Source organism: Vulpes vulpes, chromosome 10 (assembly GCF_048418805.1).
Source record: "Vulpes vulpes isolate BD-2025 chromosome 10, VulVul3, whole genome shotgun sequence".
Taxonomy (NCBI): domain Eukaryota; kingdom Metazoa; phylum Chordata; class Mammalia; order Carnivora; family Canidae; genus Vulpes; species Vulpes vulpes.
Genome location: NC_132789.1, coordinates 40,488,469 through 40,506,342, shown reverse-complemented (window position 1 = coordinate 40,506,342; position 17,874 = coordinate 40,488,469). Strand labels below are relative to the sequence as shown.

General features: G+C 38.4%; 1 protein-coding gene across 1 annotated transcript in view; it reads left to right on the top strand.

The window, feature by feature from the left end:
• Positions 1-17,874, top strand: part of SMAP2 (small ArfGAP2) — a 47,376-nt gene that overhangs the window by 26,947 nt on the left and 2,555 nt on the right. Inside the window, exons 2-9 of the mRNA XM_025983656.2 lie at positions 3,477-3,610; positions 4,856-4,941; positions 5,925-6,003; positions 9,435-9,521; positions 10,533-10,614; positions 11,613-11,719; positions 12,509-12,674; positions 13,157-13,473. Coding sequence (XP_025839441.1) covers positions 3,477-3,610; positions 4,856-4,941; positions 5,925-6,003; positions 9,435-9,521; positions 10,533-10,614; positions 11,613-11,719; positions 12,509-12,674; positions 13,157-13,473 — 1,058 coding nt within the window. The remainder of the gene's footprint in view (positions 1-3,476; positions 3,611-4,855; positions 4,942-5,924; positions 6,004-9,434; positions 9,522-10,532; positions 10,615-11,612; positions 11,720-12,508; positions 12,675-13,156; positions 13,474-17,874) is intronic.

The window sequence follows — 17,874 nt, the reverse complement described above, 5'->3', positions numbered from 1 at the left end:
GGCCTTGTTGCAGCAATCCCAGGTACTGTGGAATTCAAGTATGTCAGGTTGACAGTTTGGGGCCTTTGTAGGTTCTGTGAATACCTGTGTGGGCACAAAGGGAGGGTGGGGGAGGACAGCAGAGAAGGGGAATGGGTGGGGCTTTAGGTAGTATATTTTCAAGGAATATTCTCAGGCAAATAAAGGAATCTGCTTGTAAAATTTAATGGTTTTTAGAAGATTTGACATTGGATCCAGGGTAAATTTTTTCTTTCAGATAGATATTCAGTCAGTCAATTTTGGTTCAGACATTTTAGAACTGGAATTCATATTCCTGTCTAAAAAGAAGTATTCTGTGGTGTTGCATAGACTGTTGGCATATGCATATTAATGAGCTAACTAGCCTTTACAGGGAAGATGATGAATGGGAAACGGGTTCTGGATATCTCATTCTACAGCATACCATTACATGTAGCTCTCTTATATTATCATCCCTCTGTATTGTCCCTCTATAACAGTTTTTTATTAAAATATATATTTGAGATTTCTTTTTTATTTGCAATAGGCATCTTTGTTATTTGACAATCTTGAATTGAGATAATTCTGTAGTTGGGTAAATTAGGGACACCAGCTCAAGGGGAGAGGATCCTATTAAGTTAATCAGACACATTTTATAGATGAGGAAACTAACACTTAAAAAAGTTTTAGTAGCTCTCTGAAGGTCACACAGCTAATTATTGATGGAACTGACATTCAAACCTAAGCTTTTTCTGGCTGCAAAAATTGTACTTTTAATAATGACACTGTTTTCCCACACTTTCAGCTATATAAAGTAATTTTTATCTTTTGTGTTTTCCTCTTCTCCAATTTCATACTCTTTTATGGAGCGTGCAGTTACTGACTAATCAATCTAGTAGCTTAAAACTAGAGGAGGCTGAGTGTCTGATCTAGAACTGTCACTATTTCACTGGGAAGATGTGGACAGATGGATGTGGGAGGGGAGCAGAGGAGTTTCGTAATAATGAAACTATTATTGCCTGCATTTCTTTTTTTTTCTTTTTTTTTTTTTTAATTTTTTTTTTTTAATATTTATTTATGATAGTCAGAGAGAGAGAGAGAGAGAGAGGCAGAGACACAGGCAGAGGGAGAAGCAGGCTCCATGCACCGGGAGCCCGACGTGGGATTCGATCCCGGGTCTCCAGGATCGCGCCCCGGGCCAAAGGCAGGCGCCAAACCGCTGCGCCACCCAGGGATCCCCCTGCATTTCTTTTTTAAAAAATATTTTATTTATTTATTTATTTATTTATTTATTTGAGACTTGTGTGCACGAGAGAGGCAGAGACATAGGTAGAGGGAGAAATAGGCTCCCTGTGGGGAGCGTGATGCGGGACTGGATCCCAGGATTCAGGGATCACGACCTGAGCCGAAGGCAGATGCTCAACCACTGATCAACCCAGGCATTCCTATTGCCTGCATTTCTGTACTGAGGCCTTGTTTGTGGCTCCAGAGTATCAGTTCTTGGTTTTGTATTCCTCAGAGGGCAAAGGGACTTTACATACTCTGTAATGGGAGCTGGAGAAATTCCACAGCTGTGACAGTGACTTAGATGATTGGAAATCACCTTCTCTGGACTTAGGGCCTGGAAGCAAACAGCGTAACATTCTACAGCCAACTTTTAGTTAGCGTGCCTTCTGATTGTATTAGCAAATAAATATATTTTAACTATCTCGTCATGAGTTCTAGAATCTAGACAAAGAGAAAATGGTAAAGAAACATGAAATACTAACTTTTGGTGCATTTTTAATTCTATATAACGTAAATCTTCTGCGTATCCCTTTATGAAAACTGTAGCACAAAGTAGACACACAACACCATAAGAAACCTCATTCATATCCGTTTAGGCTTTTCATTTTGTTTCTATATAGCCCCCTACCACTGAAAGATGTGTGTTAATCATTTGTGTGTATTAACTATATGGCAGACCTATGCCAGTCTATATAGGGATTTCAAGGGACTGAAAGTCTTTTTAGAAGATAAATCTGAGCCTATCAAGATAGTAGCAATAAGAAGGTATTTGGATAAAATTTCAGGCAGAGATCACCACCTGGTGGTTATAGGGAGAATTGGAGCTTTCTGTATTCATTGTATTTGCATAATACCAGAATGATATAAAAAATTACATTCTTATTTATAATAATCATGAATTCATATTTCTAAGAATTATTTTATGCCATACAATTCTAGCATTGCTTCATTAAAATGGTTGTCAAAACCTGCAGACCAACTAAGTGATTGTGTCTGGCAGAACTGAAGTCTAGTGCCCTTGGCTCCTGCAACAGGTCCTGTTTATCTCTGTAAAAAATCAGTTGGTGTCTTTTCACTCTTTATTACAACCTCTAATTTTGATACCATGCTTATTTTATGTGGTAAATTTCTGCCTAGTGGAATGATAGAGAAAGAGATATTAGTGATTTTTCAGTATTTTTTGGCAGGTATCATATAAAAGCAAGTTGTTTTTTCCTGTATAAAAATTATGAAGAGGAGTTTGATAATTTTCCGGAGTGACTATTAGAATGAGCAAAGTTGTCAAGGGATGGGAGATTACATAACAGTTTTTTATTAAAATATATATTTGAGATTTCTTTTTTATTTGCAATAGGCATCTTTGTTATTTGACAATCTTGAATTGAGATAATTCTGTAGTTGGGTAAAGTAGGGACACCAGCTCAAGGGGAGAGGATCCTATTAAGTTAATCAGGATGCATATTTTATAGGCCAGGTGGGGAGGGGAAGATAAACAAAGTTTTAAATTTCAGGCTGAGACTTGGGCTGGCATGGCAAAGCCATGTATCTTTTTTCCTGGTAGGAAAACTGAATCCAGGCCCCAGCACCACTGAAAAGTTTCCTGAGAGAAGGCTATTCGTGCAAGATACTAAATAGAATGTGACATGACTTTGCACTGTTCTCCTGGGATTTTTAAAAATATAAATAACAGTATTATAACATCTGCCTTTTAGCAGTCATATTATCAGACACTGTAAAAAGCTGCTCCATACACATATGCCCACATATTGTATAATTCCATTTGCATGAAATATCCCAGATTGTCAAATCTATAGAGACAGAGACATGTGTTTGTCAGGGGCCTGGTGAGGAGGAGTTGAAAGGAAATGGGGAGTGCCTTGTATTAGGTTTGCAATTTCTTTTTGGAGTGATAAAAATGTTTTGGAATTAAATAGTGATAATGGTTGCACAAATCTGTGAATATACTGAAAAGCCACTGTACGGTCTATTCCCTTAAATTTAAACTAAACCTTAAAAAAAAAAAAGTGCTGATCCATGGAGGAGTGAACAAATCCAATAAAAAAGGTGAATGTGGTAACCGTTCTCTCATTTATGTTCTAGCAGAATGACTGCCTGATAATCTAAATATTCCAGCTTGGGTCTTGAATGTTGTTTTAATTTGTATTTTATTGCCCTGTTCCTGACCTTCACAGGGCCACGATGGGCCTCCTGGAACATTGGTGTGTTCATCTGCATTCGATGTGCTGGAATCCACAGGAATCTGGGGGTGCACATTTCCAGGGTAAAATCAGTTAACCTTGACCAGTGGACTCAAGAACAAATTCAGGTACTTACATAGCCCAGCAGTGAGTCAGCTGCTTCTATTTCCATGTAAGAGTAGTTCCATATGAATTTTCAGTCAAATTGGGCACAAAGATGAAGATAAAGGAAAAATTTAGTTGTGAAACACTTTTTTGTACCTTAATAGAGAAATTTTTTCCTTTTTCTATTTAAGATATGAGTTTATTCTACCCATATTTTACCTTCTTCAGAACACAAAGTCTGTGGTCTAGGACTCCGTGAATATACCCCCAATGTCTAAAGGGGGATCTTTGGATTATTTTCTAAGGCTCCTGGCATTTGCAGATCTAACATTTGTAGTTTTAGATAGTCACACACAAATCCTCCAACTTATAGACATAATATTTTGTTGCTAAAACGTGTATGTGAATCTTGCATGCTGTTAGGTTGGTGGGCTGGGAGTAAGACACGTAAGTTAGTCTAGCAGACTTAAGATCTGCACCTCTACATGGCTTCATTTTTCTCTATTCTCTTCCTGCATAGAAACTTTTAGAAGTAATTAAAACTTTTTTTTTTTTCTTTTTTGAGGAGTGGGGATGGGAGAAAGGGTCTAAAGAAAACAGTTGCTAAAGTTGGTGATAGAAATAAGAGGTTATTCTTAGCCAGAAAATGGCTTTAGAAATTACATTAGGCTGCTTTTATAGATTCACTAAAAGTCTAAAAGATTAGTTATATTTTTCAGTTATACTTTATCTTATGAAGGAATTTACATGCCATGGAGGTATTTGGGAATTTGAAAATTTAAAAAACCTTGGGATTTGCCCCTCACAAGTGTTAAGGAGTCTATTTCAAAGGCCAAATGGGAAACACATTTATTGGTAATAAAGCTGAATAGTTTAATTAATAGTATAAACTCAAAATTGTAGTTATTGCTCAATTATTGCCTGCCTGATTAGGTACTGATTATTGCCTATCAAGTAGACATTTTAATTGGTAGTTATGTGTCTTGGGGTTTCAAATGGGGTCTTGAATTATTACTGAATTAAATGTATCCTGTCAGACAAATTTTTCAATAAAAAGAACTAAGGTGGAGGGGGCAGGAAGGACAACCATGAGGGCAAATGATTGGTAATAGAGACCATCGTGGTCTAGAAATCAGAGTATGCACATAGCTCTTGGTTCTGCCACTATCAGGTTGGTTCTTCAGTTGTAAAATGCTGCAGTTGGGTGAGAAACTTTTCAAGTCTTTCCTCATCTGACGTTCCGTGTTTCCACATCTCTCTGATTGCAGTGCATGCAAGAGATGGGGAATGGAAAGGCAAACCGACTTTATGAAGCCTACCTTCCTGAGACTTTTCGCCGACCTCAAATAGACCCGTATCTTTTTTGGAGCAAGTTAGAAGGCTGAGTGGTATTTTGGTGTTTTGGGAGAGTTACACAAGACTCAAGCCCCTTGATCTGACTGGGCCCTCTCTATGTGGTTTAGTCAAAGTCTTGCTTTTCCCTTTCCTGCCACCAACACGTACAAAAAGTATACTTTCTAATGTCGGAATGGTGCTGTCACACGGGGAAGACTCATTCAGGAATTAAGACTGCAGTGGTTCACTGTGAATTCTCCCATAAAGTGACATCTCTGATAGTTTTTGGATCTTTGAAATTATTGTGTGTTAAAAAGAATAGATTACTGTGCTGTATTGAATCAGCAAAACTACCATTCACTTTTTAATGCCTTTTCTATGTCCTGTGTGAAAGAATGAACTATTATTGACCAGTTAGTAACTTTCTTCCCTCATCCTTTCAACAGGGGATAGCGCCCTACTCACAAAACCAAACCTCCTAAAGGCAGTGCTTCTCTAAATGTGGTTTATAGACTGTCTTGTTAGAGTTTGCTTTTTGTTGGGTGCAGGTGGAACCTGTTAAAATGCAGATTTGGGACCCTGCAGAAGACACACCAATCAGAATCTGGTAGTGGGGCACAAGGGTTTATAGTTTTAAGGGGTACTCGAGAGCATTTATTTAAGGCCTGTTAACCTAAAGACTTTAAAATAGATAATTTCCTGCTTTACCTGTATTCTAGAAGAGCCACAGGTTCCTCTTATGTCATTATGAAGACTAATCCCATTTGCTGCTGTGATTATCCTGAAGGAAACTCATAGGAAGTGGTGATTCCCCGCAGTAACCATGAAGGAGGCATTTTTAGGTTTTGGTCAGGGAACTGCATGTGAAGAAACACAGGAGCCATATGGAGAAACCAGCCAGGAGGGAGAGAGAGAACAACATTCCATTGAATACAGATCGACCTGTGATAGTCATACTGTGGGAAAGATTTATTTGATTTATCCTTAATAAGCTTTTTCCAGAGCTGTCGAGGGATTTATTCGGGATAAATATGAGAAGAAGAAATACATGGACCGAAGTTTGGACATCAATGCCTTTAGGGTTGGTTATAAATCTTTCAAGCTTTGCTCAAAATTTGCTTTACATCAAGCCAGGGAAGAATTTGAGAAGTGCTACCAAAATACTCCAAAAACATTAAAAAAAAAAAAAAGTAGAAAGAAAGCCAGTTATCAAGACTACAAGATATCATGGAACAGACTTTCATGTCAGGGATGGAGAGGGCAAACCATCAGTGAGTTCTTTGCCTTGGTCTGTATTTAGGTTTAGTGATTCCCAGTTCTAAATTATTTCTTCAAATGGACACATTGGCCATACTAGATCAAACAGTAATATGTGTGTATGTATGTGTATAAATGTGTGTGTATATATGTATTTTTATCTGTAAATGAAGTCTACAAAATTAACTAAATCATCAGAGTTTTCTTCAGTTTGACCAGCATATATTTCCAGTGTGTTGATGGACTAATTGCCAATGGGACCCTATTCCTGAGAAGGGTTTTAAAAGGGGACTACCACTTTCCATCCTAGGCATGTGGTTAGAATCTGAAATACAGAGTCTGGTAACTAGGACAAGTATAATATACAGGAGGAAATACAAATTATTCCTGGAAGAAGAAAAGGTGCCTGGCTAATGACAACTAAAGAGTCGTCAATATAACGACCTAAATAAAATAATGCTGAGAATCTTTAATAAGATTCTACAGTAAATTTGCTTAGGAATAATTGACTATTTCTTTAGCTACAAAAGTACAGAGAGTATAGGATTCTCCAGTTCTAGCAAGTCTTATCTACCTACCTACCTACCTACTACCTATTTATCTATCAATCATTATCTTGTTTTGTATTTTAACAGAGGATATACAGGCCTCTAAGTCCTTCCAGGTAACTTAAAGTCAAACTAATTGGAATCTGCTCCAGATTGATCTTTAGGCTGTGAAAAGGGGCATCAACTGGTAGGTGAGTTTCAATGTAGGCAAGTAAGTGCAAGGTAGTACATTTAGTTAGGTAAAGATAATTCCTTCTCAACTTAGTGTGAAGGACTCTTACTTCATAGTCATCCAGAAAAGGGACGTGGAATTTGTCATAACTGTTCTGTGAAATAATCAACCCAGTGTACAGCCACAGCTTGGATGGCATCATCAGAAAAGTTTGGAACCAAAGCACACACATTTCCTTTGATTTGTAGAAAACTGTGATCTGTTTGCTTAGCTTTTGTTCATTGTACCAAAAGATATGAAATCACAACGAGGTCAGAAAAGAGTATCTGAGATAATCCAAAAGATGATGGAGGAGGAAGGAGTTGCCAAATGAAGATAGTGTACATTCATAATTATGTTGCAGGTGTACTGTACCCATGTAAACAGCCTGTTCTACTCACTGCATATTTTCACTTAGGAAAGAAATAGCTCCTGTTTACCAAAAAGCTTTTCCAAGAATTTTTTATTTGGTGTACTTAGTTTCTAAAAATATTCTTGTGAAGATTTATATGCCAAGAATTAATATTTGCTAAGTGAAGACAGTTAATATCAAATTGAAAAAAGTGGCTCTGTTAATTAGAGTATTATTTTTAAATGGACAGTAAAGCGTTTTTAACTTCAAGAAATAAAGTGTTCTGTATTAAAGCATTACATCATGTATGAAAAAGACATAGCCACATGTGTTCTTTGTGATTATAATATTATATTACAGATAACATGAAAAAAAATTTTTTTTTAAAGATTTATTTATTTATTTTTATTTATGATAGACACAGAGAGAAAGAGGCAGAGACACAGGAGGAGGGAGAAGCAGGCTCCATGCCAGGAGCCTGATGTGGGACTCGATCCTGGGACTCCAGGATCGCACCCTGGGCCAAAGGCAGGCGCCAAACCGCTGAGCCACCCAAGGATCCCCAGATAACATGAAAATTAAAGTGGAAAATCCATGCCTACCTTTATAATCTTTACCAGTGATTATCACTTTGGTGTATTCCCTCTTTTTTGTAGTTACTTTTAGGAGGCATAATTATATAGTTATAACTATTATTTTCATTCAATTTAGCATATCCTGTATTTTTATGTTACTTATGTAGCATTCATAACTTTAATTTTTTATTTTTTTATTTATTCATGAGAGAGAGAGACAGAGGCAGAGGCAGAGGCAGAGGGAGAAGCAGGCTCCATGCAGGGAGCCTGATGTGGGACTTGATCCTGGGTCTCCAGGATCAGGCCCTGGGCTGAAGGCAGGTGCTGAACCGCTGAGCCACCCAGGCTGCCCTTCATTATAACTTTGAATTGTTGCATCCTCCAGTGAGTAACTAGATCACAATATATTTTACCATTCTCCTTCTGTGGAGGAGACAGTATAGAAGACAAGAAAGGTTGTTTAAATTTTTCTTCAGCATAAATAATTCTGGGATGAACTTCTTGGTGCATAGGTTATATTTCCACATTTTGGATTATTTTTTAAAGATTCATTACAAGTTATAGTATTATCTAGGTCAAAGGGCTTCATTATTTGTCTCTTCCTATTTTTGCCAGTATACTTTCTGGAGGTTGTACTGTTTATACTGTCTTCTCAGCATTATATAAGAGTGCTAGTTTTACTCCATCCCGATCAACATTAGGTATTATTGAGATTTTTCTTTCCTCAAAAAAGTATTTTAGGTTTCACTTTTTCATCATTGGCAAGACTGAACATCTTTTTGAATGCACTTCGTTTTATATGCCTGTGTTTTTAAGTTTACTCAGTGTTTCTGTTTTGCATTTAGATGTTTATTTGATGTTAAAAACGAGACCAGTAGCATTATAGTCTGTGACAGTATTATGAAACTGCCTCTGGAAGTAACAAAAACTGAGAGAGACTTTCTCATCTTTTATTTTTGATGTGCTTTTTAAAAAAATTTTATTCAGACAACTCATTTAGGACACTCTAGAAGGGATACTTTAATCCTTTTACTCTTTTTTTGGGGGGGGGGCTTATTTCCTTAATTTTTGTTTTCCTGATCTTTAAGCTTGAAATTATAGTTTCTGATATTAAAAAAAGGCGATGAAGATTGAGAGAATTTATGATTGAATTTAAAATCACAAAGGATGTATGTCAAGTAAGATGAACATGAATTTATTTACTGGTGTACCAAGATGAGGGAGGACCCCTCAAAGCATGAGCAAGTTTAACTTAGGGTCACATAGGGGCAGCAAACTGGTGAAACATTTTTAACTTCTGTAGGTAGCCTGGGCTCACATTTCAGGAGTCATAGGTAAGTCAGACAGAACGAGGAGATACTAAATGATATGTGAAAGATGCCTCTTAAAGCATTGAGGCTAATGTGGAAGAGGTAGTTCTGATGCCCCATACAAAGACACCCCCGAGTTTGTCAGACTCCTTAATAAGATTCAAAAATAATTTTTTGTGTCCTTTTTGCACATTTGGAATTATAATTTGTTACCATGGGGCCTGTGTGTTCTTTGTCTTATTTTGTTGAATCATTATAGAAAGAAAAAGATGACAAGTGGAAAAGAGGAAGTGAACCAGCTCCAGAGAAAAAAATGGAACCTGTTGTTTTTGAGAAAGTTAAAATGGTAAGTGGGAAAGTCCTTGCACTGGGTGGATGGCCTCAGGTGTGTTTATATGTGGAAGGATGGGGTAGCAGGCCTCCTGGTTGGGTGGGGTGGGGTCGATAGCCTATTGCACCATTTTACCTGGGGCCAAAGGGTTCCACTGCTGCCATTTCTCATGCTTTCCCATTACCTTGTTGTTGCCCAGTCTGCTCTGTGACACTTCTCTTTGGGACCAGTTGGGAGTTTGGGAACTGTATTTGTCCTGTCTGAGCAAGAGGCACATTCCATGCCATAATGTGGTGACTGTGTGATACCTCCTGAGCAGATGTTACCTGCATCGTTCTCTCGTTAGGCCCTCTTTACCTCATTTTCCTGTTACAGTTAAGAACAGTCCAGAAGCCTGGCCATACTAACCCATTTTAATCCTTCTTGTATTCTTACTATGTCATATTGAAGTAGACACCTTTCTTTTTTCACAGGACATTGTGACTGTAGTAGTAGATACTCTTAAGAGCTTGCAATCTTGGGAGAGAGGACTTTTTACTATTTGCTTAAGGAAGAGTCTTTTATTATTCTGAATCACACTGTCTGCAGAACACAGTAATTAATGATACTGGCAGAATGAATTAGGTAATCTTTAAATCGATCTCCCTTTTGGTATTAAAGGCTTTCTAATCACTGGGAGATTTTTTGGCTCTTGGCTCTTGTACCATCAGACACTTACCTTTATTCTTGGCTTTTCCTGGGACCAAAACCTGCTATTTTTGTTGGATCTTTTGATCTGTGGTTGCCTTGGTTTCAGAAAGCCAAACAAGCACAGATGATTTCTTTTTCACTTTAGGTTTGGTTTATGCACTTTTGTTTCCTGACTTGATTCTTTTACATGACACTTCCTGAATTTTCTTTCTTTGGTAGTAACTCCTTGAATAATAGTGGCCAGACCACAAGAACACCTGTGTCCTTACAGTGACAAAGGAAAAAAATGTTCAAAAACACCTGCTTATTTCTTTCTTTAACATATTTTCACCTTAGCCACAGAAAAAAGAAGATCCACAGCTACCTCGGAAAAGCTCCCCGAAATCCTCAGCACCTGTCATGGATTTGTTGGGCCTTGGTAAGAGTTAGATGTTTCCACTCCAATAATCTTACAAATTATGATGAATTCCCTGTCACCCTGGGAAGATAGGTACTGTTGGGATTCTTTAGTTTGTTTCTTCATCGTTAAGATTGTTCTCTTACGTTTTTCCTGTTGTTTTACATCTGAGCAGTTAGTCTAAGAAGTGTTTACACTTTTCAGAGCAATAGTGTAGTGGTTAAGAGCATGCCTTTGGAGTTAGAGTGCCATCTGTGCCATCTCTGCCACTTAGTGTCTGTGTGACCCTGGGTAGTTAACTCAACCTCTGAACATTGCTTTCCTAATCTGTGTAGTAAGGATGATAAGCATCTCTACTTCAAAAATGTTTTGGGGAGGATTAAATGAGATAGTTCCTCTCAAGCTCTTAGCCCCTTGCCTGGCACGAACTAAGCATTCAGTAAATGTTAGCAAGTTTCACTAAACCAGCAGCCATGAGCCATGCCCCCATCCCTCTCATTTTTTCAGGTGCAGCCTGTCTCTGAGATGACCTATTACATTGTGGTTATTTTTCTTCAACTTTTGAAACCCTGAACTAGTGGTTCTGCCCTTGTCAGAAATAGAACCTTTTCTTTACCTTTCACAGATCTCATGGCTGTACTTTAGGTTCAGTGCATTTCTGCTGATTTAGGTTACTAGCTATTTAGACTTATGATTTCCATACCTTTCGTTTATCTCTGAAAAAGAGATAAAAGCTACACAGCTGTACCCCTCAAATAGCCAGCCAGCCCCTTTGGTATGGGGCTAATACAGCTTCCAGGCCTGGTTTCTGCTGCCCTGTCCCTGATAGCTGGCCACCATACTTCTCCAGCATGCTCCTGGGAAGGTGAGATGCCCCATCCAAGCTAAATGGTTACAGAAGCCTAGATTTCCAAGTCCCTGATGGAACATAGAGGCTTTTTCTTCTTTGTGTCTAGAATAGGTGGAAGGCATAGGCTTAATGAGCAGTGCTACAGTTGAGCTTTGTTCTCTCTCTCCAGATGCTCCTGTGTCCTGCTCCATTGCAAATAGTAAGACCAGCAATACCCTAGAGAAGGATTTAGATCTTTTGGCTTCTGTTCCATCCCCCTCTTCAGTTTCCAGAAAGGTGAGTCATGTGGGCTCCTTAGAATTAAAGAGCATTCTAAAAAGGATAATTTTGATAGTATGGAAGCAAGTCATACTTCCTTGGTGGAATTGGACTTTGGTTTTCTTAATTCTTCCCTTCACCCTGCATCATCTCTGTTACAACCTAGGATTGCTATTCATTCCATTTTGTCTCCCACCCAAAAAAAGTGGATCATTTGACTGGGCTTTTGTTGAAGATGTGTCCCATTGTAAAGGCTGATATTTTAGGTTAGCTCCTCAGCATGAGGGTTACTGCCAGAGAATTTGTAGATGTGAAAGACCTGAAACTGTTAATGGCTACCATTCGTGGAATACCTGCTTATGAACAGGCACAGCACTAGGTGATTTTGCATATCAGTTTGCATATTTCTTTTATAACTTAAAATATTTACCACAGCCCTGAAAAATGGGTGTTTTATAGATGAGGAAACATTAATTCAGAAAAATTATATGACTAGCCTCTTGTTATGCAACTAGTAAATGGCTGCATGGGGATCTAAACTCAGTTCTCTGTGGGTGCATCATTTGTAGGTTGTTTTTGTTTGTTTTTCACTAAATCACATTGTTTGTAGAACAAAGAATTGTACCAGAGCTTAACTGTCTAGTATTTTCAGATATTTGTGTGGTAGAAATAACAGGAAGCTATTAACTTGCCCATGAATTCTTATTGGAGATGTTAGAAGCAGCAGAGAAAGGGGGTGGTCCTTACCGAGACCTCTGTGAGGACCATTCCAATTCTACTCTCTCTTCCTGCCCTCTTTGCCCTCAGGTTGTAGGTTCCATGCCAACTGCAGGGAGTGCCGGCTCTGTTCCTGAAAACCTGAACCTGTTTCCAGAGCCAGGGAGCAAATCAGAAGAAACAGGCAAGAAACAGCTCTCTAAAGACTCCATCCTTTCACTGTATGGATCCCAGACACCTCAGATGCCTGCCCAAGGTAGATTTCATGGGGATGGTGGCATTGTGTCAGATAGAAACATGAGGACTAAAAAAAAAAAAAAAAGAAACATGAGGACTTACATGCAGGAATTATTTGTTGTAATGGGGGCAGTTGCTTTGGGGGCCAGGACATTATTCTCCAAACAGGCCTGAACGTGATATTTCTTGTGAAGCTACAAAGTGTCAGTGGATAGATACTAATGTAACTCAGAGCCATACTTTTGTGGGGTCTGGTGTCACACCTCTGTGAAGTCTGACTCAAGAACTGGACCTGGAGCCTGAAAGGAAAGTGGCTAGGTCAGTAGCCCACTGGTAAGCCATTGCAAGTCTTGTAGGGAATCTGTCGGTTTTGCTGTGTAGAAGAGCATTCTGGGTTGAGTAGAAATGCTACTTAGAAATTTAGCTGGAAAGGAGTAGCCAGTGAGGGTTTAGACGGACACTTTCCTCTTAAATAATTCTCTATTTATGTTTTCTTGGCAGCAATGTTCATGGCTCCAGCTCAGATGGCCTATCCCACGGCCTATCCCAGCTTCCCTGGGGTCACACCTCCTAACAGCATAATGGGGAGCATGATGCCCCCACCAGTAGGCATGGTAGCTCAGCCAGGAGCTTCTGGGATGGTTGCCCCCATGGCCATGCCTGCAGGCTATATGGGTGGCATGCAGGCTTCAATGATGGGTGTGCCAAATGGAATGATGACCACCCAGCAGACTGGCTACATGGCAGGCATGGCAGCTGTTCCCCAGACCATGTATGGGGTTCAGCCAGCTCAGCAGCTGCAGTGGAACCTTACTCAGGTAAGCTACCCCATTTTACTTGGGACAAGAGTTTTGAGCCTTCCTCAGGGCTGTCTCACCTCATCTTTCCCTTATCCTTTGAACCCTTACAGTGTAAATGTGATAATGCAGACATTCTTAGATTTGCTACCCCACCCCACCCCACCCCATCTTTTCTTTTTTCTTTTTTTTTTTTTTTGGTAGAAGATCTACCTAATGTCAAACTTTCTGAGGAGTTCTGGGTTACTATGTAGAATGAGGGTAATTGCCTCAATCTAAATTTCTTCACACAATCCTCAAAAACAAAAGCAACTTATATAGGTAAATAAGGAATTCAAATAAAGGCCCTCATAACTACGACTGCCACATCTAGGAGGCATAATACTGCAAACTTCAAATTACATGGCAGTAAACACCCAAATCCAGCAGAGCCAGCATCAGAGAAACTACGTAGAAAGAGGAGAGGGAGCAGGGGGCTGAAGGTGACAGAGCGTAGACAAAATCACCCCCTGGAAAGACCTACCTTGACCAGAAGCATGATGAGAAGAGGTCTGAGACTTGGCAATTAGAACTCTGGTTATGTGGAGAATTGAAAATGAGGAGCTTGAAATATGTAGGATTAAAGATGATAGCTCTGGAAAAAGCTTTGCTTCTGGGGTCATGTGAGTGACTTAGGATCTTCAGCAGGCTCCACACCCAGCAATATGGAGCCTGATGTAGGGTTTGATCTCAAGATCCTGAGATCATGACCTGAGCCAAAACGCAGAGTTGGATGCTTAACTGACTGAGCCACCCAGGAGCGTCCTATGGGGATGACTTAGAAGGAAGAGGTGCTCTGGGGGGACCTGATGATGAAAGGAAAGTAAGAAATGAGAAGTGGAAAAGGGAATCACAAAATGAGAAGATAAACCATCCTCGTCCCTCCTTCCATATAATCATATTATTATACCAACAGAAGAGGGCGCTCTTGAACCAAGAAATCTAGTAAACCTCCCCAAACCCTCACACCTTCTATTATTCCTTATTCAGAAAAATAAGGCACTACAAAATATACAGAAAGCGGTGGGTGACATTTATATAGAACTGCTATGAGAAGAAAATAGAAAATGAAAATCAAACCAGGGATCCCTGGGCGGCTCAGCGGTTTAGCACCTGCCTTTGGCCCAGGGCGCGATCCTGGAGTCCTGGGATCGAGTCCCACATCGGGCTCCCGGCATGGAGCCTGCTTCTCCCTCCTACTGTGTCTCTGCCCCCGCCCCCCCTCTATGTCTATCATAAATAAATAAATAAATAAATAAATAAATAAATAAATAAATAAATCTATCTTAAAAAAAATCAAACCATATTAAGAAATGAAAATTCTCACCACCCCCCAAACAGCCATGAGCAGAAGAAAACTGTTATACAAACCACCAACCTGAACGAAATGTCCTTTAACACTTGAAGACAAAACAGCTTCAATCAGAAATTTAAAAACTTAGAACCAAAATGGACAAAAAACTGGAAGTTATGAAATGAAACTTTACTGAATTCAGGAAAGAAATTGAAAAAAGACACAACTGTCTTAGAAATGTCTGAATTACAAATTAGCCAGAAGAGAATAGATTCAACTGAAAATATATTTGGCATTGAAGAAATGTTTGATACAGGTCAGAGAATGGAAACTAAATATAGGAAGCAGGAAAATAAATCCAAGTGAAGGTAATACAGAAATTAAGCAAAGAAGGCGTAACATAAATATATTTGGAGACTCTCCAAGAAAAACCAAATAGTAGAGCAGAATTAATATATTTAAATCTATAACACAAGAAAACTTCCTATAAATAAAAGACTTGAATATAATATTGAAAGAGTCCATTGAGTATGTATGGAGGGTTGACCCAGAATGGTAAATTCTAACATACGTTCCAGGAAACTTTTAAACTTTATGGAACAAGAAAAATTCTCAGAGCTCTAACCATCTCCTTACCTCCCAAACCCCCAGGTCTGCCATTTTTATTATTTATTATTTATTAAAGATTTTGTTTATTCATGAAAGACAGAAAGAGAGAGGCAGAGACAGAGGGAGAAGCAAGCCCCCTATGGGGAGCCCGATGCAGGACTTGATCCTAGGACCCCAGGATCACGACCGGAGTCAAAGGCTCAACCACTGAGCCACCCAGGAGCCCCCCTGCTACTTTTAAAGAAAAAAGAACACCCAGATTGATATTGGACTATTTTTTTTTTTGGACATTGGACTTTTAACAGCAACATAAAACATAGCAATGGGAGTAGTATTTTCAAGATACTCATGTACATGTGAGACAAGTATAGCCAGACAAGCTATCTTTCAAGGATTGAGGCTATTTTAAAAAATATTAAATATGCAAGAAATCAGAGAATATCATACTTATGTCTTTCTTGTGGAATGTACCAGAACTTAAGCTACATCCATTTAAGAGATGACTGAGGACATTTTGGCAAAAGAACTGATGGTGACTAAATGAGAATCTAAAGGTAATAACAAGGATAGAAAAAATATATGTTGTGCATATATTTTTTAGAACAAACAAACAATGATAACAAGAGAAGATAAAAAAGGGAGAAGGTAAGAAGGATGAGGTAGGATAAATTGATTATTGTACAAGAAATAGGTGGAAGTTAAATGATGTAATAAGCTGACATACCAAATGGTAGAAGCTTGAGGACAGGATAAAGGAAACTAAAGACAGAAATTATTAGTATAAAGGTATCCACTAGAAGAAAAAACAAAATTTTATAGATACCTAAGGAATATTTTACAATAAAATGGAATACATAGACTATGAAGTATAACAAATATAGTAAACACAGTAAAAATGTAACGTGATAGAACTAAGAACAAACATATCAGTCATAGGTAGCAGTCATAGGAGCTTTCCTATGAAAAGAAAAAGATATTTAAATTGACTCACAAAGCAATGCCTAATTTTATACTACATACAAACAAAGCCAGCTGAAACAAAGTGATTCAAAAGTCTGAAAACAGGGACGCCTAGGTGGCGCAGAGGTTAAGTGTCTGCCTTCGGCTCAGGGCGTGATCCTGGGGTCTCGGGATCAGTCCCACATTGGGCTCCCTGCATGGAGCCTGCTTCTCCCTCTGCCTGTGTCTCTGCCTCTTTCTCTGTGTCTCTTATGAATAATAAATAAAATCTTTAAAAAAAAAAAGAAATGGACAAAGAGGTATTGTTGGAATGGCTTATGTGTGTGCCCACACGTGTGCATGTCTTTCTCAGGCTTGGGTGACAATGTTCACCTGCTGTATGAAAACTATTTTCATGTTTTCCTTTCTCTATAGTCTGGAATGATTTATATAGTATTGGTCTTTGGAGATTGAGTGGAATTCTTATGTGCAATTGTATGAGCCTTGTGCTTTTTTTGTGTAGTAATTCTTTGATTGCATTCTCTCTTCTATGAAAGACAGCTTTGGAAAACTCTGTTTACGTAGATTAGCTAATTCATCTAGGGTTTCAGATTCATTTATCAAAGATTAAGCCAAGCAAGCAGTCTATCTCATGATTTTTTTTAAAGTTTCTTGTTTCAGTGGTTATTTTTCCCTTGTCATGTCTTATTTTGTATGTTTGTGCTCTCCTCCCTCCTTGTCCATTCTTTCAACTAGGTTAACTAGTGGTCTATTCTTTTAAAACAAACAAAAAATATATATACATATATACCACAGGATTTTGTTTTATTTATTCTATATTTTTTGTTTGTTTTTGTCCTCAATTTCTGGTTTATCTTTATTATTTCCTTCTGTATGCTGCCTTTTGACTTACTTTGATCTTTTTCTAGCTTTCATAGTTGGGATTTTAATTCACTTATTTTCAGTCCTCCATGTTTATATGTATAAGTAATGAAGTGCTATAAAACTGATGAGAACATGTCAAAATGACCCATGGGCCAACTTCTGGAGGCTCCCATTGTCCAAATATGGGACAATTTGAACATCAAAAGGAATGACACTGATGGATTATAACACCAAAGGAAAAAAAAAATCCATGAGTCCATAGCGATATATTTTTTGAAATGAGTGTGGGAGAGAGGGAGGGAAAGCCTTCTTTACAGAAGAATGGCAACTAGTAATTGTAGAAAGAACAGGGTATTCACATATTCTTGTAGAAGTACCCTTTAGATTAATTACTAATTACAGTGAAAAAGCCCACAGTGGATACTACCCTAGCCAAGTGCTCAAACATAAGATTACCAACAATGGGACAAATGAACATCATGTGCTTCCTGGTATCTTGTACTAAGGACACAATATCACTGCCTAAAATGTTTAACTTGGATCCAATCATGAGAAAATATGAGGTAAATCCAAATTGAAAGATTTTCTCCAAAATAACTGGCCTGGATTCCAAAAACAATGTCAGGAAAGAAAAAGTGGGGGAATTGCTCTATATT